The sequence below is a fragment of the Lepus europaeus genome, chromosome 9 (genome assembly GCF_033115175.1).
Source record: "Lepus europaeus isolate LE1 chromosome 9, mLepTim1.pri, whole genome shotgun sequence".
NCBI lineage: Eukaryota > Metazoa > Chordata > Mammalia > Lagomorpha > Leporidae > Lepus > Lepus europaeus.
Genome location: NC_084835.1, coordinates 96,796,199 through 96,817,835, shown reverse-complemented (window position 1 = coordinate 96,817,835; position 21,637 = coordinate 96,796,199). Strand labels below are relative to the sequence as shown.

The 21,637-nt window shown below is 54.0% G+C and overlaps 1 protein-coding gene across 2 annotated transcripts in view; it reads right to left on the bottom strand.

The window, feature by feature from the left end:
- The window catches only part of CTIF (cap binding complex dependent translation initiation factor), a 283,841-nt gene that overhangs the window by 194,332 nt on the left and 67,872 nt on the right, over positions 1 to 21,637 (bottom strand). For both annotated transcript variants that reach the window (XM_062201641.1, XM_062201640.1), the window contains 2 exons: positions 14,863 to 15,070; positions 1,386 to 1,457 (listed from right to left, as the gene is read on the bottom strand). In XM_062201641.1, the coding sequence (XP_062057625.1) occupies positions 1,386 to 1,457; positions 14,863 to 15,042 (252 nt within the window). In that variant the 5' untranslated portion in view covers positions 15,043 to 15,070. Of the gene's footprint in view, positions 1 to 1,385; positions 1,458 to 14,862; positions 15,071 to 21,637 lie in introns of those variants that run through there.

Here is a 21,637-nt window from a genome sequence, read left to right as displayed (position 1 = left end):
TGGGGCAGGGAAGGGCCCATCCCACAAGCCCCAGCCCCACACCACTGGCCTGCATCTCCTGGCCAGCTCCCACTCCCTCCTCTGCTGGGTGAAACAGGCTGAGAAAGGCCTTCCCAGGGTGCAGGAAATAGAGGAGGGGAAAGAGGGAGGAGGAAGACCCTTTCTCAGTCCCTAGGGACCCTGTCAGGGATGTTGGGACCAGGGGGAAAGGACAGGGAGAGGAACCCAGAAAAGGTGATAAAAGGGAGAGGAAAAAAAGGACCCTCCCCTGGAAGATTCCAGCAGGGGGCGCCCTGCTGACCAAATAATAGCTGATTTTTTCATCTCCTCAACCAGCCCTGTGTGTCCCCCATCTAAGCGCTCTAACCCTGCCTCCAAACCCTCACTCTGCGGCTGTGGCCCCCACATCCAAGTCCACATTTGCTGCTGAAGAGCTAAGGGGATCTTCACACAGAAAACCCCAGGATGACTGGCAGGGCCTTGGGCCAAGGGAGGGTGCCTGCTGCAGGCAGGAGACAGTGCTGCAGGGGGAGATAAGAGGCCCGGGCCAAGTCCCATCTGTGTCACAGCCTGACCCTCCATGGGCCTCTGCCGCTCCATCTGCGAGCAGCACGGGGGTGGGGTGGGGTGGTCAGACGGCCCCTCAGACACCACGGAGCATCCTCCTGGTTTCCATACGAGGAAGCTGACCCCAAGGAGGGAGGACATGCCACCACACGTGTCGCAGAGCGCACGGAAAAGTAAGTCCTGAACAGTGCGCAGCTGCCCCCACACCACAGAGGGGCAATGCCCAGCGGCCTCAGAAAGATCCAGAACTGAGGTCCCTGAGCAGCCTCCATCAGGGCACCATCATTGGCGCCAGAGACAAACTGGACCAAGCAAGCAGCCCAGGGGGGCCCTTAGGACACCATGGGCAAGCAGCAGGTGCAGGCCTGGGCCCAGGACAGTGGGTTGGCCGAAGGAGATGAACAGGATTCTTTCTAATAGCAGTCTCCTAGGCCCCCAGGAGCTGTGCCCCAGGCCTTCGGCAGACCTGGAGTAGACGTGGTCTCCAAAGAGCCCCCAGCACTGTCTGTAGGCTCCATCAGCATCATGCATGAGCCCCCGGTTCTGTGATCTGAGCGCTGTGTAATATTCCACAGCACAAAACCTGTCTCCGGCCTCTCTCGGTGGATACCGGGCTCTTTGCAGAGGTTTGTTGTTATACACAATGCTGCTACTGGAAGGAGGTCTTAGGAACCACTGTGTGGACAGGGGACGGGGAGGGCTTCCCAGCGAGGCAGATGCACCCCCTCCCAGCTCGCCACTCTCTCCCCATCCCCCTGTCCACGAGCCCAGACACACAAGACACACGACGAGCCCAGAGCACGGAGCTGGTTGCCTACCTGTTGCGGTGGGGCTCGCCCTCGGGAGAAGGAACAGCTGCCGTCCAGCTGCTCGCTGCAGTCCGCTGTCCACTGCAGGGCAGAGAGGAGGGTCAGTGAGGCAGGACAGACAGGCTCGCGCTCACCCTGCCCGGCCCCACACCTGCTCCTGACCCCTGCTGCAGCGTCAGCATGAACTCCCCCACTCAGTGTTTTCCACAGCAGACCCTCTCCCGCCGGCAGGTTCCCGTGGCCTCTCCAAACTCCATGTCAAAGTGACCACGGCCGTAGGCTGAAAGCCAAGCTCATTTCCCTTCACCTCTGTCCACCAAAGCAATGAGGATCCAGCGACATTCCAAAGCCAACTGGACACAATGCCCGCTTCTTCTGAGTTTTAGACACCTAACATCACCATGTTCGACCTCCTGGCCTGGCTTCAGCCACACCAACCCTCTGCCATGTCAAAGGTCGCCAGGGCCAGAGTAGAGGTGTGGGTGTGTGGCTCTTCCTGCACACCCAGCTCCAAAAGATGATGGATCTGACATTGGGGAAGAGCCCTGGACTGGCCATCAGCAGCTCGGCTGGACGCCAGCGAGCTCAGGGGGCTGGTGTGTCGTCTGCAAGCCACCTGCACTGACAGTGCCCAAAACCTGCCACAGAGGGAGGCCCCGGGGACCTGCATTTTGACGAGCTCCCCAAGTGATGCACCTTAAGCAGGAGAGCCACTGCAGTCCCTGTGATCTCCCGGGCTTTGCTGCTCCCCCTGTAAAGTGGGACAGCAGTGCCGGGCGACGCTGCAAGCTTGGGAGGAAAGATGTCTATAAGCTCTAAAACAGGAAATGAAGGAGCAGGGATAGAGCACTGCCTGTGTCCGGGACCACCAGCTTTATGGGGGTGTCTTTACGATTGTGTTACATGCTAGCCTCTCAGGCTGACGCTGCTCGCCACCGACCTTACCCTGCACTCTGTGTGACAGACAGAAGGTAGAGGGGGCTGTCTCAGTGGCTGACACTCCCTGCTGGACAGCACAGGTCTGGTTTTCTACAACTCTGGCTGGGCTCGCCCTTTGTCCAGGAAAGATCTTGTGTTATCACGTTAATCACTGAGCTTGGGTACAGGTGTGCAGCAGCACTGGCCGGCTGGAAGAAATGGGAGCCACAGGTATAATGTTACATTTTCAAGGGGCCAGACTGTAAGGAGGAGGAGGCAAAATTAATTTCTCTTAACCCAATGTTTCTCAAACATTATCACTTCAACAGGGAATCCATATAAAAGCCTACGAATGAGGTATTTCACATTCTTCCTTCCAGACTGTTTCTAAAAGCCACTTAGAGCACATCTCTGCTTGGACAAGCCACACCTCAAGGGCTCAAGAGCCACGCAGGGCCTGTGGCTCCCACTGGACAGCACCGCTCTAGAACTTCTGTGCCTGAGCCTGACCCCTGGGCTCCAGCAACACCATCTCCACCTTTTGAGGGGGCAATGACTCCCACAGGTGCCAATCTCTGGGTCATTTAACTTCTAGGCTCTTTTATCAACCAATGCCCTGACTAAACTTCCTCTGTTCGGACAATGCAGTCTCAAGGTGTCTCCTCCAAGATATGAGAAGCTCATCAGCACCCCTTCAGCCAGGTGGTCCTGGTCAGGATCTCCCGTGACAAAAGAGATCAACATCATGCACTGCCTAGCACGACGTTCTGAGGATTCAGCCCCTCTAAGGTGCTCTCCCACAGGCACAACGTCAAAGCAATGACAAGGGAACGCCTGGCAAACTAAACTAACTAAACTAAAGCGCTTTCCACAAAGCCAGTGACCAGCACTTGTCGAAAGTGTCAATCAAGGGCGGGGCTGGCATTGCAGTGGGTTCAACCACTGCCTGTGTCGCTAGCATCCCTTGTGAGGGCCGGATCGAGTCCCAGCTGCTCCACTTGTGATCCAGCTCCCTGCTAATACACCTGGGAAAGCAGTGGAAGACAGCCCAAGCGCGTGGGCCCTTGCTACCCATGCGGGAGACCCTGATGAAGCTCCTGGCTCCTGGCTTCTTCACCCTGGCCCTGCCCCAGCTGTTGCAGCCATTCTGGAGAGTGAACCAGTGGATGCAAGAACAGTCTCTCTAGCTTTGCCTTTCAAATAAATAAATTTTTTTAAAAAAAGTTTAAAAAGTGTCAAAGTTGTGAAAGCTAAGATTTAAAAAGACAGTGGCATAAAGTGAATAAAGAGACATGACAAAATGCAAATTTGGATCTTCTAACAGAAAGAGGGCATTTGCAGAAACACTGGTGAGATCTGGATGAAGCTGGAACAGCACTGCACTCATGTTAATTTCTCTGTTCTGATCTCATACTGGATTATGTAAGATGTTCCCATTAAGGGAAGCTAGGAGACAGCGAACACTCTGTGCTATGCTTGCATCTAGCTGTCAAATCTACAATAATTCCAAGAAAAAATCTTCCTATGTAATACACATACACATAAAGTTCACAGGTATACAGGCATGTATGTGTACACACCTGTGCACAGACACACACATTTTTAGAATATATGCAGAAACCCACATGTGTGTAATACTCGAAGTGCTATAAAAACAGCCCCTCTACTTTATATTCTCTCCTTTTAAGTGTCCCAAACCCTTCAACCCCAGGTGCACAGCGCTATGACATCCCATGGAATGATGACTCGTGGGGGGGGGGGAGCCTGGCCCCTGGCTGGGTGGGCCCACCTGGCAAGCCTGCACTCAGGGTGCCAAGGCTTCATGTGTGTCCCAGTGCAACCTCGCCCTCCTTAGTAATCTGAGAACAGCTCCAAGCTCCTGTGAGGCCACTTAGCTTTGTCACCTTAACTCAACGCCCTGTGGCCAAAAGCCATCCCAAGCGCTCCCCGCATGGGACCCATAACAAAGCACATCCCACACAGGAGGGGGAGCACGGAGTGGGGTCAAGGAGCAGCTGAGAGGAGGGAGGCACGCGCAGGAGCCGGGAGAGAAGCAAGTGAGCAGCCCAAGTGACGGAGCGCAGGGAGCCCAAGCGTGGAAACAGCGGCAGAGCGTGGCTGGCAGGCCAAAGAAGAGACCCATCTCCTCTCTGGACACGGGCCAGAGCTCTGGCTAGGATGGCCCTCCTTGGAGCAGGCACCCAAGGCAGAGCTGGCCCCACTGGGAAAGGGTCAGAGGACGATGGTCTGGTGTGGTCTCATCTGCAGGGTGGTAGAGACGGAAATGAAGACGTGGCTCTGAGAACACGGAAAAAGCGGCAGGTGCACAGGGTGACCTGTGTGCAGGAAAGCGAGTGAGGGGAGGGGTTGGGCAGAGTCCACAGAAACCCCTTGCAGAGCCCAGTCAGGCTGGAGACAGGACAGCCCCTTGCAGGCGGAGTGACAGGGGTCCCGGCCATGGGCTTTCCTGACACCCCAGGGCAGAATGCAGTGGGAACTGCCAGTCATCATGCCAAGCCCCTCCCACCATGCACACGGGGCTCCTGACTCCCAGGGACCTCGACTCCATGCTGCTGCCATCCATCAGCACGTGTGCCTCCTCACGGGGGCTCCCCCTCCCTGTTCCAAAGTTCCTCCCGTCTCTGGCTTTTCTTGGCACCAGGTGTCACCTCCTGCCTCCCCTTTGCCTTCTCTGAGCCACTGTGCAGACACAGACTTCCCTGAACCTGTCCTGGTCTGGATAAGATGGTTCTAGAATGGAGAAGCCCCCTCCCCACACCCTTTTCCTCGGCCCATGTGCCCAAAATCCCATACATGATCCTAAAGCAAGCAGGCTCACAGCTCTGAGCCTTGTTAACATGGGAGTCCTCCAGGGGATAAAGGTGGTATTTGATTTGAAAAGGCATCCGACAGAAAGAGGCAGGAAGAGAGGGACACGTTCATACATGGGAGGGGCCAGTGCTGTGGCACAGTGGGTTAAAGCTCTGGTCTGCAGCACTGGCATCCCATATGGACGCCAGTTGGAGTCCCAGCTGCTCCACTTCCATTCCAGCTCCCTGTTAATGTGCCTGGGAAAGCAAGAGAGGATAATCCAAACCCTTGGGCCCCTGCACCCATGTGGGAGACGCAGAAGTTCATGGCTCCTGGCTTTGGATCGGTCAGCTTGGGCTGTTGCAGCCACTTGAGGAGTGAACCAGTGGACAGAAGACACCCCCCCCCACCCACCCAGTGCCGCTGCTGCCATGTCTCTACCTCTCTCTGTAACTGTCTTTCAAATAAATAACATAAAATCTTTAAATATGTATATATACACATGAGAGCAATGAACATGGAGCTCACGAGGGAGGGTTCGGGCCTTACTTTTAAAACCGGAAATAAACAGACCACAGAGCGAAGATTTAGTAACCCCGTGAGTGCAGATGCTCCCTCTGTTCTCTTCCCCCATAGCACACTTTAAGGTCTGCCAACAATGGAGATACGCATGCGCTCACTGACGTCTGCCCTGCAAGATGGTCAATGTTGAGCAAGCAGACTTTGTGGAGGGTGGGAGAGACAGCGAGGTTCTGAGCACTAGGGGTCAGGGAGAAAGAAGTGAAAAGCTCAGAGTGGGGGCTGACGCTGCTGCACATGGTGGCGGCCGGGGGCAGGGGGGTTCCTTTCCAGTGGCATCTGCACGCAGGGAACAGGCCCTGCATTTAGCAAAGAATATCCCATGGTTACAGTCAAACCAACCTGCTGAACCAGCACAGTGGAGAGAAACAGATCAGCCAACAAACTGCACCCCGAGGGGCAGGCGTTTGGCACAGTAGTTAGGACATCACTTGGGACACCCACATCCTACATCCAAGTGCCTGCTTTGGAGCCCCTGGCTCCACTCCTGATTCCAGCTTCCTGCTAATGTTCACCCTGGGAGGCATCGGAGGATGACTCGAGTCCTTGGGTCCCTGCCACTCAGGTCTGGTTTGAGTTCCAGGTTCCTGGCTCAGCCTGGACCAGCCCTGGCTGTTGTGGGTGTTTGCAGAGTGAATCAGTGGATGGGAGATTTCTGTCTTCCAAGTAAATAAAACAACTTAAAAAAAACAAAAAACCTGTACCCACCAGTAAATAATGTGCAAACGGGAACTTAGTATATGATATATAAAGACTGGGGAAGGGTGGGTGTAAACACACAGAGCTGAAAACCCAGCTAGGCAAGGCTAGCAAGGCAAGGGACTCATTGTCTACCTCACACTACCCATGGAAAACTCCTTCCAAATTGATTAAAATGCAAGCTATCAATGTTAAACGACATCAAAGAGCAAAGACATAAGAGTGCAAAGCTACTTCAGTGCGTAGCACCTGGATTCGCTGTCAGAACACATAAGGATCTCACTGACGCCCAGGCACTGTGCTCAGACCGTCACATTCATCACCACTCGCTCCCACAGCTATGGACACGTTTGCTTTCCTCTCTCAGCCAACAGCAAGACTGACACATGCAGCGTCAGGCAACCCACCCAGGTTATGAAGCTAAAATGTTGCAGAAGCAGCAAAGGGCACACACAGGTATTAAGTCAAAGAGCCAGAAAAAAGCTGGCGCCGCGGCTCACTAGGCTAATCCTCCGCCTTGGGGCGCCGGCACACCGGGTTCTAGTCCCGGTCGGGGCACCGGATTCTGTCCCGGTTGCCCCTCTTCCAGGCCAGCTCTCTGCTGTGGCCAGGGAGTGCAGTGGAGGATGGCCCAAGTGCTTGGGCCCTGCACCCCGTGGGAGACCAGGAGAAGCACCTGGCTCCTGCCATCGGATCAGCGCAGTGCGCCGGTCGCAGCGCGCCAACTGCGGCAGCCATTGTAGAGTAAACCAATGGCAAAGGAAGACCTTTCTCTCTGTCTCTCTCTCACTGTCCACTCTGCCTGCCAAAAAAAAAAAGAGCCAGAAAAAATGACCAACATAGATGCAACATGCAATCTTGGATTTGACCAAGAACACAGAGGATTTTTTTTTTTCTTTTTTGCTATGATATTATTGGGAAAATATAAGGTCAGTAGATTAAATAATGGTATTGTATCAAGGTTTACTTCCTATATGGTGATTATCTAAGCGAATATCTCTGTCCTTAGGCAACAGACACGGAAGTGTTTAGGGATTAGGGCCAGCACGTGGCAGTGCAGGGAACGCTGGTGCCTGCAACACCAGCATCCCAAATGGGTGCCGGTTCTGGTCTTGGCTGCTGCACTTACAATCCAGCCTCCTCCTACTGGCTTGGGAAAAGCAGCACAAGATGTTCCAAGCATTTGGGACCCTGCCACCCACGTGGGAGACCTGAATGAAGCTTCTGGCTTCAGCTGGGCTCAGCGCTGGCCATGTGGCCACCTGGGGAGTGAAGCAGCAGATGATCTCTCTGTCTCTCCCTTTCTCTGTAACTCTAACTTTCAAATAAGTAAATAATTTTTTAAATGAAATGTCTGGGGATTAGGGAGTATCACATCTGTAATTTACCATTAACTTATTCAAAAAAAGTTAAATATATTACATGTGAAGGTATACATATATTTATTGTTATAATAGATATTTAGGGAGAGAGAACATGGGCCCAAATGTGGTCAAATGTTAACAACTGGAGACTGGCTGAAGGATTTGCAAGAATTATTTGAACCATTGTTGTCATTTTTACATGTTCAAAATCATTTCTAAATGAAAAATGCTTTAAAGGATGACCTCATGCAGGCCTGCTTAACCTGGGGCATCAGGACTGCTGGGGTGTTCTGAAGGCCCAAGGGCTGGGCCTCCCCACAAAGCTCCTGACCTGAGAAGTGTGTGTGTCTACAACCTGTCCTAGGTGAGAACACTGCCGCCCCGAACACCTGGCTACCTGCAGGCAGGAGGCTGTCTGACCACTTCCTGTAAGCTGCATGGGCTCACTGACCAGGACAGGGGAACTGGAGGAGGAGGTGGGACCCAGGACTGGTAGCCCCGAGATCTGGCATGTCAGGGAGACAGGATGCTGCCCAGAGCTGGGATTTGTTAAAAAACAAAACAAACAAACAAACAAACAAAAAACTGGGCAGTTAAGACACCAGTTCAGGTACCCGCCTCTCATACTGGAGTGCCTGTGTGAGCCCTGGCTCTATGCTCCATTCCAGTTCCCTGCTAATGCAGACCCCGGGAGGCAGCAGGTGTCAAGTAATTGGGTCTCTGCCAGCTACACGAGAGCTATGGATTGAGTTCCAAGCTCCTGGCTTCAGCCCTTGGCATGGGGCCATTGTGGGCATTTCAGGAGTGAACCAGAGGATGGGAACTTTCTGTCTCTCTTCTGTCTGCCTCACAAATAATAAATAAATATAAAAATTTAATAAATAAAATTTTGAACCATTAACTTTCCTGCTGTACAGACAGCTGAATGCGGCAATTACGAGCTTGTGTTCTTGAAGTAGAGAATCTCAAATACGTACATTGCCCAGCTTTGTGATCTGGGGTGAGCCACCTCATCCCTAAGAGTAAGTCCCCCTGCCTTACCCCCAGGAATAACAACAGAATCTGCCAATAGCCGAGAGATGGCGTCTATGGTACCTGGAGGCAGACTGCCTGGTCCAAACCACTGCCTGGCACTCTATTTGCTGTGTGACCTTGGGAAGCTCATTCAATCTCTCTCTGCTTCCACCTCCTCACTTGTAGAATGTTAACAGCAGCTCACAGAGCTCTTTCCCCTCCCCTGCAGGCCACCTTGCACAGCATCCGCACTAAGACCTCCAACGCCACTTTGTGTCCAAAACTGAACTCCACTTTTGCTACCCAAAGTGACTCTTTGGAAAGTTCTGGTTTGTTCTATGCTTTTTGCTCAGTCTCAAATCCTCAGGGCCACTCATGGTGTTTGTACCTTCCAACTATACCTAGACCAATGGCTTCTCATCACCTCCACGGGGACCATACAGGTTGCCTCTCACCTAGACCAGTGAACCAGCCTCCTGGCCTCCTGCTTCCTGTCTTGCTCACTCCTCAGCCACACCCCAGTCCTGGCCTCTCATCATGGACTGCCGTCCGTGCAGCAGGAAAATCATCCCCCTTCACCAGTCCTGCCACATACACACACACACACACACACCCAGTCCCACATCTCAGGGAAAAGGCCAAGACTGAGACAGGCCTGGGAGGCTCTGACATTGGCTCATCACTGGCTTCAGCCCGGGGCAAGCCCCCAGCGCACAGTTTTAAGTGGCTTCACTCTCTCACTTTTTTCAAGTCTTCATTCCAAAGGCCCCTTCTGAGTGAGCCGTTGGGCAGCCCAGCACCCCCGGCCCCTTGCGCCTCTCTCAGGTATCAGTCACCCACTAACTTCCTGTTTCCTGCCTTCCCCGCCGCATGTAAGCCCCATGAGGACAGGGATCTCAGCTGGTTCTGTTCATGACCTGCAGTTGAACGAGTAAAAGTGAGCATTAATTGTACTTCACTTCATGGCCAACAGCACCTGCACAGAAAGAATCCATGTAAACAATGACCCCTCACGCTAAAATCCACACCAAACAATGTCTGGGAGATCACGCGAAACAAACAAGCAACTCAAAACTCACATGCGTGCTAGAAGGACAGCTTTGTAAAAGGTAGCAGAAATTTTTAAAAAGCACAAAAATTACATTAGTTCTTGTCCTAAAATGATGATGTTTTTCCAACTGTGGCTTTAAAAGTAAAATACAATTGTAATCTATTGAAGAAAAAAAGACTGACAGACTAAAAAGGGCTCAATTTCACAACAAATCAAGAAAATGCACACTGCGATGACAAGAGGTCCCAACACAGAATGGACCAGCCATTCTGGACAGCAATCTGGTGAGAGTTATTCACACTCATTCCACTTCTCAGCAACCACCCAAAGAAGCACTTGGATTTGTGCAGGAGGTGCGGCGTGCTCACCCGCATTCACTGTTTACTTATCCTGGCCCCATGCGCTCGCTGACCAGGACGGGGGGGGGGGGGGGGGGGCTCTAGATCCACAGTGATCCTCCAGAGAAGACTGGCCTGTTGGAGAGACAGGATGCTGCCCAGGGCTCGAAAACACACAGGGCCAGGTGTCTGTGTATACCTCTGGAAGATACCTAAGTGTCCATCACTAAACGAATAGCTAAATAAATCCATACTACACACCACTGTACAGCCCGGAAAGACAGCACCGCAGCCGTAGCCTGGAAGTTTCCCTAGGACATACGGTGGAGCTACTGAACATTTCCACTGGTTCTGATGCATGACTTTCAAATACTCTGTTTCTGGGAGGCGTTTAAATGCCAGTTAATGCTTTACAAAGATGAGGAAGTCAACTGTCCATTCTCATGGGAGGTTGAGTCAAGGCAACAGCATGAGGTGCTGGCTAAGGGGGATTTCACTGTGACTATCTGGATTCTGTGTACCACGCAAAGTCTGTGTATAGCACTTGCGCGACTCAAATGTGTTCATACAGAACGAATCCTTCACGCTCAACCACCCCAGGGTCCTCCTGTGAACGCATTCCTTCTGTTAAACCCACCATGGAGCGCCTCATCCTGCGAGCAAAGATGCAGGGAAAATGGAGTTAAGAGTGGGAGGAAACGCAGTAATGAGATAAACAGGACGAAGAAGGGGTGACCAGGGTAGGCAGAATGAAAGAAGAAACTCGGGGGAAGAGACAGGAAGGAAAGAGATACCAGGCCCATCTCCATGCTCTCTCTCTCTCTGAAACATCACTTTGCACCTGAGACAAAACCTAGGACTCCAAGGACTTGATACCAACTGAAAGGACTACAGGAAGCTATCCTCAGCCTCAGTGAGTCCTGGTTGGACCTGTTAAGAAGAATGAATTGGAAACTATGCCTCAAATAAATGCACCCATCCACTCTTCAACAACTGTAGTTGTCAACCCAGCAGGGCTTCAGGGTCTTACAGGGACTTATAAAAATGCCAGTGCTCACGCTGTGGCGTAGCGGGTAAAGCCGCCACCTGCAGAGCTAGTATCCCATATGCGTGCCGGTTCAAGTCCCAGCTACTCCACTTCTGATCCAGCTCTCTGCTTTGGCCTGGGAAAGCAGTAGAAGATGGCCCAAGTCCTTGGGCCCCTGCACCCTTATGGGAGAATGGGAAGAAACTCCTGACTCCTGGCTTCAGATCAGCGCCATTGTGGCCATTTGGGGAATGAACTATCAGATGGAAGACCTCTCTGTCTCTCTCACTCCCTCCCTCCCTCTCTCTTTCTCTGTAACTCTTTCAAGTAGATAAATAAATCCTAAAAAAAAAAAAAAAAAAAAAAAAAGCCAGTGCCCAGGCCCTCCCCATTCAACTCACTCTCCAGGCGTAGGGCCTGGGCATCAATGTGTTTCCAAGCTCCCCAAGTGACTCTATGTTCAGCCAACACTGCTTTGCAGCTGTCTGATAACCCACCAGGTCACCAAGCAGCACTGGAAGTGCCAAACTTTCCCCACTTACAGCAGCCAAGCTCCTTCACTGAAGTGTGGAGTCCTAACTCTCTCTCTATAGGAAAAACAAAATTGGGGCTTTCAAAAGTTCATGGGAAATGTGTACAATGAACAAACAATGCATGGATTTCACGCTTTTTTGCACCAAAATAAACTTATCTTTTAACTACAAACTTTGAGAAGTACCTTCATCTATATATTAACACCCTACCAGTCACAGCTCATGGATGGCAGGGAACCGGAAGAAGTACACGGGCTCTGGGGCCAGCCCAGCCACCACAGAGCAGGTTGGGCTGCCCATTTCCCATCTCTGTGCCCCATTTCCCACCAGCACAATAGGGCTATAATTCTCCCTCCCTTCAAGGATGGGCTGAGGACAACTTTCAGGATGTGGCTTTGGGAATTTGGAATCCAAAGGAGAGCAGATGTCCTGGAAATATGGGGGAAGGGTATGAGTTTAAATAAGGGGGGTGCTGGCACTGTGGCATAGCAGGTAAAAACTACCACCTGTGATGCCAGCAACCTATATGGACATCAGTTTGCATCCCAGCTGCTCCTCTTCCAATTCAGCACTCTGATAATGGCCTTGGGAAAAGCAGCAGAGGATGGCCTAAGTATTTGGGCCCCTACCACCTATGAGGGAGACCTGGATGAAGCTCCTGGCTCCTGGCTTCGGCTCCTGGCTGTTGCAGCCATCTGAGGAATAAACCAACAGGTGGAAGATATCTCTCTCTCTCTCTCTCTCTCTCTCTCTCTGTTTCTTCCTCTCTAACTCTGGCTTTCAAATAAATAAACAAATTTTAAAAAATTTAAATAAGAGCTTTGGGAAGTATTGGGAAATTCAAAACATACATTCTCTTGGCAACTCATCTGAGAAAGGAAGCTCTGTCTGTCTGTCTGTCTCTCCAGCATCCACGCATCCTTTCTCCCTAGCTGTTGTTGGGGCAGGGGAACAGAGCTAGACCAGCACCATGAGGAGCTCTTCCGGAGTGTCCACTGTCATCTCCTGGATCCTAAAAGGCAGCTGTGCCAGCTGCAGGGCACATTCTTCTGCATTCCCTTATGTTCTCAGGGCTTCCAAGATTCTCCACAGTCTTCCGCTCCCGGAAACAGACGGGCAGCCAGGGACGTTCTCAGTGGTTTCTCTTGGCTCCCATTTAAAACAGTCATCAGATTCAAGAAAAAACAAGCAAAAGTGCTTTAGCAGACACACTTTCCACAGGCTGTGTCAATGGGATGTGTATCTGTAAAGATTCGCCTTAGGGAGACACAGCAGCCCCCTGCCTTCTTCAGTGGGCCACAGCTGTCCTTCCTGGGTAGCTGGCCCCACAGGTGTGTCTGTGGGTGTCGGGGGCTGTGCCCCGTGCCAGGAGCGTGCAGGCACGCCACGTAATCCTGCCAGGAATCCCGCCAGGTGTTTGTGCCCTTCCAAGGGCAGGTGTCTAAAGAATGCGTCACGTCTAAATGCCACGATGGCCTTGTTCTGCACAACCACCACCAATTTCATGCCCCTCCAGATTCCTACCTCGCCCACCACCCAGATTTGGCCTCCAAGCGTGAGTCAGGCCCAGGAGTCCTGGGAGCAGGAGCCAGATGGGCAAGGTGGAGAGTGAGGGCTGGGCAGTCCCAGTGCCCTGCTCTGCACTGGGGCGGCTCCGCAGTGCCCAGGAGCCCATCTGAGCCAACGGGAGGGGCCCCGCCCCAAATGTCTCAGCACCGCCCTCCTCTGGGGTCAGGCTTCACAGCTTCCTTGGACCCTCCCACTGCGAGGGCACATTCCAGCTACAGGAAGCTTCCGAGGGTGCCCTGGATTCCACGGTAGGGAGACAGGCAGCACACCCGGGGGTGCCACACAGAGGTCAGCACTAGGAGGCTTCCAGGGGCCAAGAGCGTCCAGGGGCCAAGGCTGGTGCCTTTACTTCCTGCCCTCCCATCCTACGCAGCCCACAGAGGCTAATTTCCCTTGGACATGGTCCAACCACGCCCACACACCACCAGCACCTCCCCCTTCCACTCCAGGTCATGAGACTGTTAACCGTACAATAAGGATGGTGTAAATCACCAAAGGAAGTGACATGAATAAATTAACACACCAGACAAGACCCCGCCACCCTCCGTGTAGTCATTTGCAGAGCCACCTGCCATTTCTCTCCTTGCCTTCCTCGAGGGCTTTGCTCCTGGATGGCAGCCACCCCTGCCAACACCCTTTTGTTCTTTCTTGAGATCCACAAAGATGGCTCCTGCGCCCTGCTCTGCGTCCACAGCCCCTCCTGCTGCTGTCTCCCGCCTCCCGGCATGCGCAGGCGCACACTGCCTTTCCCCGCCAATTACCGCACTTCCTCCACCCCACTCAGGGATGTCCCTCTTAGCTTTCTGGCTCACTGCTGCTGGTCCCGGGACTCCAGCGAGTCTTTGTCTCACCAAGAAGAATCCTGATCACCAAACCGGTGACCCTACCACTCCTCTCCTCGCCTGGCTCGGTGTCCTGGCTCCATTGCTATCATTGCCCCCCTATCTCCCGCCTTCCACTGTACTCCCTGGAGAAACCCCAGTCCCAGCTAATGTCATACCAGCTCTGCACCTGCACCTCCCTGGACGGAAGCAGCTGGAGAAAATGCCACAACTGTGTTGTAAGTGTCATTTTAGATGCTTAGTATCAGACTGTGGATGAGCAGCTGGGACCAGACACCAGGCCACTGCTCCAGCCACTGGCGGCGCCACCCCCAGCCACCCCCAACCAGGTTGCAAATGCTCCTGTTTTGACCTCTTGTCCCCAAATCTCACCACATCTCTCTCCCCCCACAGCTGAACTCCTCAGAGCAGTTACACAAGGAGACTGGTTTGTGGAAAAAACAAACAAACAATTAAAAGTTAAGTTTATTTTGATAGCACAATTTAAAAAATCCATGCATATGATGGATTTTCAAAAGGTTCATGGAAGCACATATTATGGAAAAACTACATGCCTTTAAAATATGTTTTGCACCAAAAATAAACTTACTTGAATTCTCCTTTTCCGTGAACTTGCTGAGGCACCCCCGTATTCTACGCCTTGTCTCCAACCCCTCTCCTGCTCTTCCTGAGTCAACCCCGGACCCTCAGCTCCAGCCTCTGATAGAAACTTCTCGGTCATCGTGAGAAGCCAGCACTCACCTGGGAGATGGGGGACTGTGTCTTCTCGCTCTCGCCGTCGCCCTCCGCCTTGTGGGCCAGCAGCCCCTGCACCTGGTACTCCAGCACGTAGCTGTCAATGAAGCGCTCGAGCTCCTCAATCTCCTGGGAGCGGCTGCTCCCAGCCCCGGAGGAGGCCGACGCTGCCGAAGAGTTCTCCATGCCCCCAGCTCTGGAGCCTGGCACGGGGCTGTGGGAGAGAGGAAAGACAGGTGCCATGAGACGCTGCCCGAGGCAAGGCCGGTGCCTGGTTTGGGACACGCTCTTTGCCCTGGGAGAGCCTTCTCACCCCTCCTGGTATCTCCGCCTCTCTACAGCCCTGCAAGGTCAGTGGGGCCCTACCGGACCAGCTAATGGGACTGCCCGGTGGACACATCCTCAGCTGGCTTCCTGTCTCGGCCTGTCTTGGACGTCAGGCCGGCTACAAGGGAGGTCGGAGGTGCTGCAGGTGCTTGCTCTGGGCTCTCAAGCTCAGTGGGCATCCACTGAGGGGCTTGTGAGTCTGCCCATCCATGCTAAAGGGAGGAGCCACAGGACTGAAGGCTTCAGGCTTGGGTGGTACCCTCATCAGGACAAAGGAACCCAGACCTGAAGGCCAGGGCAGTTGGGCTGGGATCAATGCATTCTAATGGTGCTGTCCCTACCCCTAGAAAGAAGCAGGTGGCCTCTTTCTCCACCTGCCACTCAAGGCCTACATCAGTCTTACATCCCTCCCACCATCAACACCCATCTCATCTCTCCTGCTCCAACAGCTGTCAAGGCTCATGCCTGTGCCTTCTCCAGCCCCTGGCCATTCTGCCCTCTGTCCCCAGCCCATGTCACATGTACCAGGCAGAACTGTAAGATGGTCCTAGATGTACACCTTCTACCAGTCAGTCAATCAAACACAAATCCAGATGCCCCTGGGAAGGGATTTTGCTGATATAATTAAATTCCAAATCATTGACCTTAAGATAGGGAGACTCTTCAAGAGGGCCTGACCCAAGCACGTGAGCCCTGACCATCTGGGACTAGAGGTCCAAGACACAGGACGACGCAGGAATCCAAAGCACAAGAAAGGCTCCATGCACTATGGCTGGCTTGAAGGAGGAGGGCGCGGGGCAGGGCATGTGGGCAGGTGCCTGTGGTTGAAGGCAAGTGCCAGTCAGCAGCGGGCAAGGACACAGTCACCCCAGTCCTACAACCAGCAGGGAATAAATTCTCCTAGGAACCCGTGAGCATGGGAGCAGACTGTTTTTCCCAGAGCCCCTAGGAGCCCCAGACGAGAACGTAGCCTGGTCCACACCTGGGTTCCAGCTAGCGCTGTGAGATAAAGAACAGCGTCGTCCTAAGCCACTGGGTCTGAGCCATCTGCACGCAGGGAAGGAAAACTAACACCTGATGCTCTCTCCTGCCCCTGTGTTTCTGCTCACGCTATGCCCCTCCCCTCCCCTCCACCCCCCAAGCCCAGAGGTGCTGACACTCACAGAAGCCCAGAACAGGGCCGGAGAGGCCATCTGGCCGTTAGTGCAGGTCTCTGATTTAGTGGTGGGCTAGGAGGCAGAGTATTCCCCCAGCATGGCTCCACGTACAGATACAGTGACCTCTGCTAGCCACACTGGGCACAATTCACCCTCACAACAATCCTGTGTATGAACTGGTGTAATTACACTGCATAGAAGACACAGTGGAGGTTCAGAGGGATTCAGTGACTTGCCCAGGTCCACACAGCAGAGTTCCAGGTCTGCGTGACTCTGCCTACACGGCCCCCTCCACCCGCCTCTTCCCCACCTCCCCTCCCTGGCTGCTTGCTACTCAGGTCCGCAGGACACCTCCCAGGACCCCGACGTCACCACTGCCCTGCCAGTGGGCCGTGACTCCTGCAAGGGCTGTGTGTGCACTTCGCACTCTCCAGCTGGGTGCACGGTCTGATGGGCTGGGCACCTGCAGGCTCAGGGCCTGGCCCTGGTCAGGTGGCCTCGGCTACATGGAAGCAGTAAAGTTCAAGTCCACAGAGGGCTGAGAAGGAGCCACCTGCTGGGGCAGCAGAGGCCAAGGCTGTGCCTATTATTCCCTGAAGACTTCAGATCTTATCAGAGGCTTCCTGGCACACTGGACATGTACAGTCAGAGGACCAGGCTTTGCAGGATCTCTACAGAAGCTGCTTCCAGGAGGGTCAAGTGCTGGGCTCTGTCTGGGGCAGACCCCTCTAGCTGCTCTGTTGGGCTCTCCCAGGCCACCAGTAGCCATCCCATGTCCACACTGGCCCACAGGAAACAAACAGTCACAAGAACAACCCCTACCATGCAACGTTTTGGTGCCCACAGGGCAAAACAGGACACCTCCATGGGTCACTTGGCTCGGACACCCCTTGTGTCCTCACATCCTCTCGGTCACCCTCCTGCTCTGGTCCTTACTGGCAGATCAGATCCTCACAGTGAGACCCCACAGCACCTTACTCCGGCTGCCCCAGTGCCTGCTGCCCAGGGCTCCTCAGACAGCCAAGAGGTGCCCGCAGGAGCCACATGGCCCCCACCACCTGGAGCGTGAGGTGGTGATGCCGTGAGGCAGCCTCAGGAGGGAAATGCTCCCCTTTGGTCTCTGGGTGGCAGTTCTGCGGCGCATCCCAGCTGTCCCTCAGCAGGGACTGGGGGTGGAGCCCAGCTGCCTACAGCCCTGAGCAGACCCAAAGCACCTCCCTGGCCCACCTTTCCATCCTTTCCAATCTGCCCCAAGGATTCCAGTTCCTGCAAGACAGGGGCAACAAGGCAACTATAAGGCACTTAAAAAGATAATATAAAATGGAATTAAAACATAAATTTAGGAGGGCAGGGTTGTGGCATAGGTTAAGCCTCTACCTGCGGCACCAGCATCCCATATGGGCACCAGTTTGTGTCCTGCCTGTTCCTTTTCTGATCCAGCTCCCTGCTAATGTACCTGGGAAAGCAGTGCAAGATGGCTCAAGTGCTTGAGCCCCTGCACCCACATGGGAGACCCAGAAAAAGCTCCTGGTTCCTGGCTTCAGATCGGCCCAGCTCCAGCCATTGAGGCCATTTGGGGAGTAAACCAGTGGAGGGAAGATCTCCCTCTTTGTCTCTCCCTTTCTCTGTAACTCTTCCTCTCAAATAAATAAATAAAATCTTAAAAAAAATAGATAAATTTAGGTCAGGAATTTGGTGCAGTGGTTAAGTCACCACTTGGGACATCTCAGTGTCTGGTTCAAGTCCCAGCTGCTCTGCTTCTGATCCAACTCCCTGCTAATGAGCCTGGGAAGACTGGGGAAGACGGCTCAAGTGCTCAGGCTCTTGCCACACATATAGAAGACCTGGATGGAGTGCCTGGCTTCTTTCTAGCTTTGGCCTGGCCCAGACCTGGCTATTGTGGTCATTTGGGGAGTGAAGCAGCAGACACACAATCTCTCTGTCACTCTACCTCTAAATAAATACATAAATCTTAAAATTTTAATGTATTTTCACTTTTACTTGAAAGGGAGAGAGAAAGAGAGAGAGGAAGGAAGGAAGGAAGGAAGGAAGGAAGGAAGGAAGGAAGGAAGGGAGGAAGGGAGGAAGGGAGGAAGGGAGGAAGGGAGGAAGGGAGGAAGGGAGGAAGGGAGGAAAGGAGGAAAGGAGGGAGGGAGGGAGGGAGGAAGACTGAGAGATCTTCTATACACCGGCTCACTTCTCAAATGCCCAAAATAGCCCATGCTGGGCCAGGCCAAAGTCAGGAGCCTAGAACTCCAACCATGTCTCCCATGTGGGTGGCAGGGACCCAAGCGCTTGAGCATCATTTGCTGCCTCCCAGGATGCACAATGGCAGGAAGCTGGGTTGGAAGTGGATCTGGGACTCAAACCAGGCTCTTGATAGGAGATGCAGGCATCTAAGCCGTGACTTAACCTCTGAGCCAAAAGCAAGTGTTCAGGACCCCACCCCCGACTCCATTTTTGTTGTTGTTGTTCCACTATAAAATGCACATAACACAAAACTTCCGTTTTAGCCACTGGAAAACACACAGGTCAGTAGCCTTAAGGACATTCACAAGACTGTGTGACCTGCATCACAAACAGTGATGACCTTCATCAGCATCCCACCGGAAACTCTGCTATTACCCCCGACCCCGACCCGGGTCCCCACTGCCCCACCTTCTGTCTCTGAGTTCTGGATACTTTCTACAAATGGACTCCTACAATATTTATCCTGCTGTGACCGGCTTGTGTCTCCTAGCATTCCATGATACAGTTCACCCAGGCTATAACAGGTGTCAAAAAGACGAGGGAAGCCCTGGTGTCACAGCCATACGTGTGTCTTTACCAGGCTTGGTTTCTCCCTGTGTCCAGGGATGCACGCTGGTTGTCTCTGTGTCTGGCTACTGGGAAGAATGCTGCCATGAGCAGCGGTGCACAGCACTTTCTGGGTCCCCTGTTCTTAGGAACTGAACATGGGCGCTCTGCCGCATTTGAGAGGCACATGGAGGACCAGGCAGCCCCTCAGCAGGCTGGTGGAGATGCCAGGAAAGGGGTGAGTTCCTGCTTTGCGGCCTCCTGCCTTGCCTAGCTCAGCTTCTCATTCACCACAAGCCCAGGCAGAGGAAGCCCCAGACAGCCGGGAGGGAGAGCCGATCAGTGAGAGCAGAGGAGGAGGAGGGCACAGGACAGAGGGTGTCTGCAGCCATCAGGGTGCAGAAGGCACGGGGGCAGGCAGGTCCGGGAGCACGCCTGCACAGCTGTCCCCTGGCTCTCCTCCCCACCCTGCCCCACCCCCACCAGGTGATGGATGAGGCAGAAACACAAAGGCCAGCAGCAGAGCAGGGAAAGTGCTGAGGCTGCACTTTCTCCCAGGGCATCACGGGGTGGGCAGGCTTTGCAAAGGGTGCAGGGGCCTGGGCTGCACTGGGCCGGTGGAGCGGCACTCATGCCTGGGCCTCCCAGAGAGCGCTTAGGTTAGTCAGACTGGGACATATCTGTGGTTGTCTGAGGGAGGGGACAGGCCCTCAGTCCGCTGGGGCTGCGCCTGTCTGTAAGGGACCTCACCCTAGCCCCCGCCAGTCCTGGGGCAGCCACCCTTGCCACAGCCACCACTCCCCATGCCTGCCGTGGAAGCCCCAGAAGCCCGGCTGACTGTTTTTAAGGCCCGAAACAACAAAAACCACACACATGGGGCCTGGTGTCCTGGGGGCCTTTCTCCACGCTAGTGTCCCCTCCCCTGGGCCTAGAGTCAGCAGGGGCAGCAGAAGCAATGGGGGCTGGGCCAGGCATCTCTGGTCTCTGTCTGGGGCCCTGCCTGGGAGGGCTCACAGGCTACCTCCAAGAGCCCCAGGTTCTGGTTCTGTCTCAGGCCCTGCCTGGGAGGGCTCACAGGCTACCTCCAAGAGCCCCAGGTTCTGGTTCTGATGCCAGGCAGTGCCCTGCAGGCACAGAGACAATGGGCTGGTCCCAGCCACAGTCTCTGCCGTCTGCCTGCAGGTGACCAGTGGTGTTAAGTGCTGTAAAGTTAGCAGATTCTTTGGGCATTAGGCCCTACCACCCCTTCCATCACCGGGGACACCTCAGCGACCTGCTCCACTGTGTGCCAGGCCTTCTGGGGATCCAGCGTCACTCTAGGCTCTGTGTGGAGACAGCGCTGCACCTGCCACATGGCCTACACTTTTTCAGGCTTCTTCTTTCTCCTCTGCCCCTCGGCACCCACCCCACGGCCCAGAACACCCCTCTCACACCTCACACAGGAAGCCCAACGTGAGCTCCTGTCCTTTGCTGGCTTGCTTTTTGGCTTTGGGCTGTGACAGGGACCCAGGCATGCTGCAGGGAGGTGGAGTGCCGTGGAGCTGGTTCAAAGCTCCTGAGCTCAGTGGCTTAGGGATTTATGGGTCTGTCCGCCCCCCACCCCCATCCAAGCAAGACAGAAACTCAGCATCTGAGCTGTGGGTGAGCAGGGAGCCTGGCCCACCCCCACTGCTTGCCTTGTGTTAAAGCCACGCATCAACTTCACTGGAGCCCTTGCCCCATCACTGCCACAGCCGCTGGTTAAGCAGCCTGGTGCAGCAGCACCGTGCCCTGGGTTCTCTGCCAGCGGTTCCCTCCTGCTGACCCTACTACGCCAGCTGCTGGCTGCTACAGCCTTGGTCCCCAAGGTTCCCCTCTCCCCGTCCCACCTTCACACAGGGCTGGCAATGACACCTGCACCCAGAACACACAACTAGGGCTAGAATTCTCCAGAGGCCGCTCTGCTGGCAGAGTGTGGGAGGAGGGAGGTAGCTCCCCAGGAAGAGGATGCCCACGGCCCTCCCCAAGGAAGCCATGGGAATCTGTTCACTGCCAACGTCCCCCGCTGCCGTCCACAGCCCACGCTCCACCTCCTGCACAGGCAGCATTCCAGAGAAACGCCGTTTCCCAGGCAATCAGCAGCTCCGGAGCGCTGGCCACTCCCTCCAGTGCTGACCTGATGACTCAGCCACGCCGGGGCTGGCCAAACTAAAGCAACAAGGATTCGGGGATGGCCTGCAGGTACACGAGCCTCAGGTCCCCACCCCGGGAATGCGAAGGCTCAGAAAGCCAAGCAGCTGCAGGCAGGTGACCTTGGAAATCAGCAATATTTTCTGTCCCAGGAGTCAGGGACATCTGGCGTCTTCTAGAAGTCTGACCTTCCCCTCAACCACTGCCAGTTTAACTATTTGTCACCCAATATCAGACAGGGAATTATTCAAATTGCAGGTCTCAGCAATTTAGTAGGTTGTCAAATAAATGCTATGAGTCATGATGACAGCATTAAGAAATATGTAACTAAA